Source organism: Echinops telfairi, unplaced genomic scaffold (genome assembly GCF_000313985.2).
Source record: "Echinops telfairi isolate 266 unplaced genomic scaffold, ASM31398v2 ScPeMD7_7;HRSCAF=31, whole genome shotgun sequence".
Lineage (NCBI taxonomy): Eukaryota > Metazoa > Chordata > Mammalia > Afrosoricida > Tenrecidae > Echinops > Echinops telfairi.
The window spans coordinates 21,112,936-21,121,293 of NW_022103904.1; the positions used below are offsets into that span (position 1 = coordinate 21,112,936).

The 8,358-nt window shown below is 43.2% G+C and overlaps 1 protein-coding gene across 1 annotated transcript in view; it reads left to right on the forward strand.

Moving 5' to 3' along the window:
• The first annotated feature begins 3,076 nt into the window (after positions 1–3,076).
• The window catches only part of TUBGCP5 (tubulin gamma complex associated protein 5), a 58,190-nt gene continuing 52,908 nt past the window's right edge, over positions 3,077–8,358 (forward strand). Inside the window, exon 1 of the mRNA XM_013006054.2 lies at positions 3,077–3,266. Within this exon, the coding sequence (XP_012861508.2) occupies positions 3,121–3,266 (146 nt within the window). The 5' untranslated portion in view covers positions 3,077–3,120. The remainder of the gene's footprint in view (positions 3,267–8,358) is intronic.

Here is an 8,358-nt window from a genome sequence, read left to right on the forward strand (position 1 = left end):
TTGCAGAATCTGTGCAATCTATATTGTAGGTGATATACCTGCTGTCTTACCACAACAATGTAGTTGAACCGTATGGAAATCTAGCAGATTCTTAAAGGGAAAAAAGTAGTAAAGCAAAACATGGTAAGTTTGAGTAATTTTTTTTATGAGCAAAAGTTAAGGAAAATAACTAACCATACAGGTTTTATTATTACAGGTGACCTAAAAGACTACACTCCACTTTGGCCAGACAGCAGTTACAAAGTTCTTCGTGAGCCACTCCTGCGTTCCCTGTCAGTGAAGGCAGAGATGCCTTATGGAATGAGCCAGCAGGTCAGCACTCACCCTGCTTGTCACAAAAACCTGTTGTGCTGACGCCTGCTGTGAGTGGATCCTGTAAAGCGGTCTGGGTAGAGAGGAACTCTGAGTCATTAGAGTTGATATCTAGGGGAAGCTGAAGGTAGCAGAAGGACATAGAACTGAACAGGGCCATGGCACCTGAAACTGAATGCCCAGATACACTGCACGAGAACACTGGTTCCTCCGCAACATAATCAAACCAACAGCAAAGCTCGGCCAGAGACCATTATTAACTTGATAAAATAACGAAATCTTTGAGGACGTACCACATGCTGGGCTCTTAAGTATATTGAAAGTACCACGGACTGCTAAAAGGACAAACATGTCTTAGCAGAAGTGCGGCCAGAGTGCTCCATGGAGGCAAAGATGCAAGACTTCATCTTACATACTTGGGACATGTTGTCAGTAGAGACCAGTCCCTGGAGAAGGACATCATGCTTGGTAAGTGGAGGGGCGGGGGGGAAAGAGGAAGCCCTCAATGAGATGGACTGATAAAGTGGCTGCCACATGGGCTTGGGAGCGATTGTGAGACTAGCACAGAACTGTGCGGTGTCTTATTGTTGTACATGGGGTCACTATGGGTAGGGATCAACTAGATGGCACTTAACAAGCTCTAAGTATTGCACTTAACATTAACTTTAGAAATTAGGTACTATTTTAAGGGCCCCTTCCTCTACCCCCACTTTTTCCCCACCCTGGTAGAAACTGAAGCTGAAAAGAGACTTTCCTGAGGCCACATGAGCAGTGATGAAGACAGAGTTGGGATTTCCTTTGGTTGGGACTCTGCTTGATGTCCATCTTAACTAGATTACAACGATCTAAGTCCTCTATTTGGGTAACCTAAACTAAAAGAACATTAGAAAGAAACATGATTTGAATCCCTCAAAAATGCCAAAACTGTTGTTTTGATGTAGTATAAATCCAAAAGTGCAGAATCCTTTGAAGAAAGGTTAGAGACAAATATACTCCCTTCAGAAATGTTTAGATCTAGCTGGTGAGTATGTCAAGAAACAATAGCTTCACATTTTAATATTTTTGTTTAATAAAGGTGTCTATGGTTTTGTAGCAATGCTTTTTGGCTTATCCTCTTATGAGTGGGACAACAGACCTGGGTCCAGAAAAGTTCTAATTCAGTAGCTGAGAGAACAGATCTTAGGCCCAGCTGGGATCAGAGGAACAAGGCAACAGGCTACTTTCTTTCAGAGTTCGGGCGATTAGAATAAACAAGACCCTCAGATCTTGAAGTAACATCGCACAAGAAAGTTCCAAATCCTATGACATTTCTGTCTCTCAATGGCATTTTTGCTAGGGGGGGGGGGCAGGTGTGTGTGGGGAGGGTTCTTGAGTCTCTGGGAATTGCAGAACAAGGGAACATTTGGTTTCTCTCCTCCAAAAGCTGTTTCTTCCCCATATAGATACAATGTGATTTTTAACTAGTTGTTTACGATGTTGTTTTAAGCACCAAAGTCTTAAGTTTTTAAAAATGTTTTAAATATTATAACAGCATTCTTTACAAGGTGCTCTGTGCTGCATTGTGCTTCCACCCACTTTTTTTTCCCCTGCCCTGGGCCATTTGCCTATCTATAACATCCTTCGTGGGTCACACTGGTTAAACATTTAATTAACTCACTCCTAACATGATTGGTGGCTGGAACTGTTTCTCTTGGGTGAGCTATCGGATGCTAGCTGGTATTGATGATTTTGAGGGTCTTATATTGCTCATGGGCTGCATGTTCACCAACCCTAGGTTAGACATTTGCCTCCTGTACAACGAACAAAAAACGAGTTGCCCTGTGGTTCATTCCCATGGCCAACACTCCAGAGTGAATCTGAGTTCCATACAGTTTTCAATGGCTGATCTTTCTGAAATAGATCAAAATCTTGAGATTGAGAGAGGAAAAATCAATACTAGAAATATAACATTTAAGATCTCGTTTCTTATAACTCCAAAATGTAACAGTCCCCTCCCTTACAGTAAAAAATTCTTCTAAGCATAATCAGCAGGGATGTTCTAATTTGGGTTGAAGGCTAACAAATGTCAGTAAGGTAAGTAGCCACACAACGAAATAGCACCCCGATTTGGACAAACGAGCACATGAAGCTTCAGGGGATAGTGATCTAATGGCCCCTGGAGAAATGTAGGTGTACATAATTTCCTAATGATCATGGTTGAACCTGTCTCCAGAGGGTCAATGGCATCTTGTGACATTGTAAATCTCTGCTAATCCTACTTTAAATCATTGTTTTAAAAAAAACCTTTTTTGTACATTACTTTGTAAGGTCCGGTATTAACTCTAAAATAGCTCTGAGGAAATATCTGACATTTCTTTCTGTAAGCGTTTGTAAGAATGAACTTAGAATTTCCAGAATCTACCTGGTCTGTTTTCGGATATGGTGACAGCCTCTCCCGGACCCCTTGCAGTCCGACAACAAAGATGACTCTGGGTGGACTTGACTCCCCCATCTTTCCATTTGCAGCTTAGCAAGTTTTCGTTTAAACGATCAGGGGCTAACTAGGTAAACCTGCTTTTTCTTAAAAACTTTCAGACTTACCAAAGCATCACCCGCTCCAGCAAACACAACCCCTTCAATGCCTCACGCCTCCCGTCGCGCGTCTGGAGTAACTCTCGCGAGAGCCCAACGCCGAGGAAGCACCAACTCTCGCGAGAGCCCAACGCCGAGGAAGCACCAACTCTCGCGAGAGGACCCGTGACAACACAGAACCCCGGCCCGAAGCATTGAGGCGGCGGGAATTCGGGTTTCGAACCGAATGAAGCGGGCATGGCTGGTACTCGGTTGCCGTGGAACCGGCTTGACAGACAACAGGAGCTAGATCTGCGGGAGCTGGTCCAGCACGTGACTGGCCTCCAGGACGAGGCGGACCCAAACTTCCAGCTCGCCCTCCAGTTTGCCAGCTCCAACTTCAGGTGTGTTGCGCGGCCGCGGTCCTCGCCGCCTGCGGAGCTGCGGGGTCTGCGAGGCGCTGCGGGACGTCGCCGTCTTCCGGGCTTGGGATGGGAACTGATGGCCCGGAGCAGCGTTTTCCAAGGAGGGCGGGCCGGAAGGGGGACCGCTGGAAGGAGCCAGAGGGCCTGCAAATGCAGATAGTTGCATTTTATCCTGTATTATGGGCTATAGGACAAAACGTTTTAAGCCATGGGGCTGTTAATTTTTTCCTAAATATATATGTTCCATTATATATATAATTTCCCCCCCCCTGAAAAACAGGCAGTAGAGCAGATAAGTTTGGGAACCTGTGTCCTGGAGGAAGCCCTTGCTGACCTGCTAGTGCTGCTTCTGCACGGTGTCTTAGTGCACTCTATGTCTCCTGCCATGGTGACGAACACATGCTTAAACAATGAATTTTGAGTTATTGGGTGTCAGCCTCTCCACTTGTAACGTTTGCTTTCCAGAGAACAGATCTGCTGTACCGATGGTACTAGCGTACATGCACATAAAAGTCATTTGAATGGAATATCATAGCGCAAAATTATGATCACATCCTATTTATACTTGTACGTGGAAAAGAATTATTATCTTTTATTTCCATATTTTCCCACCAACTTTGAAGCTTCCTCCTATTTACTGATGAGCTCCTCTGGCCTGAACCATGTCATTTCCCTTGCCCTGCACCCCTTTCTGCCCCCTGCCCTCTGAGTTCCTATTACAGCACATGGAGTAATTTAAACATTGTTGACTTTGTATCCTCTACCTTGTATCAAAGGTAGTACATCCCTTAAGACACTGTTCCCTTGCCATTTGGAGCACTGTATATCTTGCATGTATGTCGGTAATGTCCCCCTATTTCAAAATGATTCCGTTCAATAAAATGTTTTAATTTCTAGCAGAGCATTAGTCTAGTGTCTTCACTGATTATCAATCTTAATGAATATAGAGGAGCCCTGGTAGCCTAGTGGGTTCTGCTTTGGGCTACTAACCACTGGGTCAGCAGTTTGAAACCATCTATGTTCCTGGTGAGAAAAATAGGTGTTCTGCTCCCATAAACAGTTATAGTCTTGGAGATCCACATGGGTAATTCTACTCTGTCCTGTAGTGTTCTTATGAGTAGGACCAGACTCAATGACAATGAATTTTGGGGGGGTTTAGAATGATCATAGGCATAATTTGGCAACTTGAATTATAATAGGAATAAAGAGCTTCCAGACCCATGACATGTACTGTGTTTTTGGAGTGGTAAATTAGAAACAAAAAAAAACCCTCACTGCCATTGAGGTGATTCTAACTCAGAGTGACCCCTATAGGATAGAATAGAACTGCCCCTGTGGGTTTCCAAGACTCCCTGTGTATAAGGGAATAGAAAAGGTGCATCCTTTTTACCAGGGAAAAAGTGGTTTCCAACAGCTGACTTGAGGTTAGTAGCCCAGCATGTAACTGCTACACCACAAATGTAACTTACAAAAACAATACAGTGGGCAATCACTTGTATAAGATTGAAATTTAAGTTCTCTGTCCCAAATTACTTTTCTACTAATATTTGTAAATATTATTAATTATGTTAGGGTTGACTAGAAAAACAAATTGATGGAGACTCATAGGTGTATAGGAAAGAGCTTTATATCAAAGAGTAATTGTACATTAAGAAAACATCCCAGCCCAGTTCAGATCAAGTCCGTAAGTCCAATATTAGCCTATATGTCCAATGCTAGTCCGTAAATTCCTCTTCAGACTCACACAGCACATGCAATGGTGCTGAGTGCAGGAAGATCACAGGCCAGTGGGTGGAAAGTCTTGTGTATCCAGTGGTGGTGGGAGGATCTTAGTGCTGGCATGGGTCTCCATGTGGCTCCTCCAGCTCCAAGGCTCTGGCTGCCATAAGCACACCTCTATGTGGCTTGTCAACAGGAGAGACAGCAGAGAGAGTCTGCTCCACCCGGAAGACCGGAATTCCCAGAATCCTCAGGAGGAGGCCATGCCCATACAGAGGCCTCATTGGCTGTGACCTGATTGCCAGGCTAGATTCCATCTCTTCGAAAGTTGATAGATTATGTAACTGCCACATTAATTAATGCCATTTTAGTGTTTTGCGAGTCATTAGACATTACTGTCTTTGACAAATTGAGATACTGAATTATAGGCAAAGTAGTGTTATGTCACATCCATTTGCTAGGCTAGAATTTGATGTGTTCTTTTGGTAGTGTGATTTGCTTCTCATTTTAAGTACTTATTGCCTTCAATATAAAAAATGGAAAACTAATTTTATGATTTAAAATGAACTGTTTTTTGCTTATAGTAAAAATAATTATGATGATGTCCCTGTTTTTAGTTGTCAAAGTGAATCAGATGTACGGTGCCCTGGATCCTAAGGCTGTGATCTTTAGAAGCAGTTTGCCCCATTTTATCCCATGGCATAGCTGGTGGGTTTGAACAACCAACCTTCCAATTAGCGGCCAAACACGTGACCACTGTGCCCCCAGGACTCCTTCACATCATGTTGAAACAGACAATCTGAACTTGAGATTCTAAAGATCTAATACAAGGGTTAATGAACTTGAATTAGAAAAAGAAGTTAGAAAGTATCCATTTCTTCAATTATGACTAAAGACAATAACATGGTACTAGTCATATTAGCCTACATGTCAATTTGTTGCCAGTATAAATCAGGGTTTTCCCCACACACATAGTGCTGATATATCTAGATATTGTTTGTGGTTTTTTAAAACTCATCATTGCTAAACCTACTGCTAGACCTTGATTATTTAATACATCAATACATCAATAAAGAATCTTGTCTGCTACTGCATCAGAAACTTTGTTAATAGTTGGGAAGTGTATTTTAATATGCAGGTATATGCCCCTTGATGTACATGTTAGTTTCTGTGAGCTGTGTGTTTTAGGCATTGTTTGGACTCCATGGGGCTTAAAAAGTTCATGGGAAAATTCCATTACCTCTTAATCCCTTTTCCCCCACAAACTTTTTGGAGTTTATTCTCATCATTCATGTGTTTGTGTATATTCAGTAGAAGTATATCAAATTAGTCCCCAGAAGCTTGGAGTTTGCAAACTTTCACCTGGACCTAGGTGCTCCAGAAGGTCCCCACCACAGGGGTGAGGAATCTGATCAGAATCGAAGCCCAGGTACTGAGCAGAGTAGCACAGCCCAGCATCCCCCTGAAGGTTACATCATCATATAGCAGCGGTTCTCAACCTGGGGGTCGCGACCCATTTGGAGGTTGAATGACCTTAGGGGTTGCCTAAGACCATCGGAAAATACATATTTCCAATGGTCTTAGGAACTGAGACACCGCTTCTCTATCTGTCTCCAGGAGGGTCTGCCCACATGCAGATACGCCCACATATGAGTACCCGGCATGAAGACTGTTACCCATGTTACACCATGCTTCAAGACAGAATTTCATTTCTTTGTAATTAGAAGTAAATATTTCACAATATATAATTACATATTGTTTTTGTGATGAATCACTATGCTTTAATCATGTTTAATTTGTAACAATGAAACTACATCCTGCATTTCAGGTATTTACATGATGATTCATAACAGTAGCAAAATTGCCGTGATGAAGTAGTAACGGAAATAATTTTCTGGTTGGGGGGTCACCACAACCTGAGGAACTGTATGAAAGGGTCGCAGCATTAGAAAGGTTGAGAACCACTGCCATATGGAATGGCTAGGATACCTGGTGGAGTAGTGAGTTATGCATTCATTGGGCTGCTAACTCCAGGGTCAGCAGTTCAAAACTACTGGTGCTCCATGGGAGAAAGATGAGGCTTCTGTGCCTGTAAAGGAAACGCACTGGGGCAGTTCTACTCTGCATTTTAAGGTTGCTATGAATAACAGTTGATTTGATGGCAGAGAATTTGTTTTGTGTGTGCAATAGCTGGGCAGGGCACCCTGAGCTCCAACTGAAGGCCAGCCATAGTTGGATGGTCAAAACTCAGTGCTAGCCATGTCTCTTGGTGTTCTTCCAAGCCAGGCCTCTTCCCTTTCCGTGGACTTTATTATAGGCTCAAAGGTTTGGCCCATCACCTCCCCATACCTGTATTTGTTTTCTGTTTTGTTTCACGCATTTAGAGACATAGTTTGGTGAAGGGACTCAGGTTTCATTTTGGCATAGAAATAATTAGGGATACTTGGTGTAGAATATGCTCTGCTGGAGGCAGACACAGGACATGGTGAAAAGACAGCACCAAAAGACAGGGTTTGAAAGACTCCGGATGCATCTGTGTCCCGAGGAAGAGACGCTGGAGTAATTCCTGAGACACACTAGTGGTTTGCCGGCCTGATGGCAGAGCTAATGGTAGGAGAGCAGTGCACTTAGGATGTATGTAGGGCGGATTACCCAATAAGCAAGGTAAGCATGGGTTTACTTGTGCTTACTAATTTATGGTGAGCAATTTGAAAAAAATGTGAAAACCATGTGACACCGTGCACTACAGATTAGTAAGTAAGCATAAGCACAAGTAAGCCCTGTTTACCTTGCTTGCTGGGTCTTTTGTCTATGTTGGGGATTATAAATATGAAAAGAGGCTTTGAATCTATCTATGAAAGTGCTAGGGCATTGGGAGAGAGACTGACGCCACCCATCCTGAGAAGCAGAATTTTTTTTCTTTCTTTTTTTTAAAAATCGTTTTATTAGGGGTTCATACAACTCTTGTCGCAATCCATACACACATCAGTTGTGTAAAGCGCATTTGTACATTCATTGCTCTCATCATTCTCAAAACATTTCCTCTCCACTTAAGCCTCGGGCATTAGGTCCTCATTTCCACCCCCCACCCTGCTCCCCTCTCCCTCCTGAGCCCTTGAAAATTTACAAATTGTTATTTTGTCATATCTTGCCCTGTCGACGTCTCCCTTCACCCACTTTTCGGTTGTCCGTCCTCCAGGGAGGAGGCCACATATAGTTCCTTATAATTGGTTCCCTCTTTCCTACCCACTCTCCCTCTACCCTCCCTGTATCGCCACTCACACCACTGGTCCTGTAGGGCTCATCCACCCTGGATTCCCTGTATTTCCAGTTCCCATCTGTACCAGTGTAC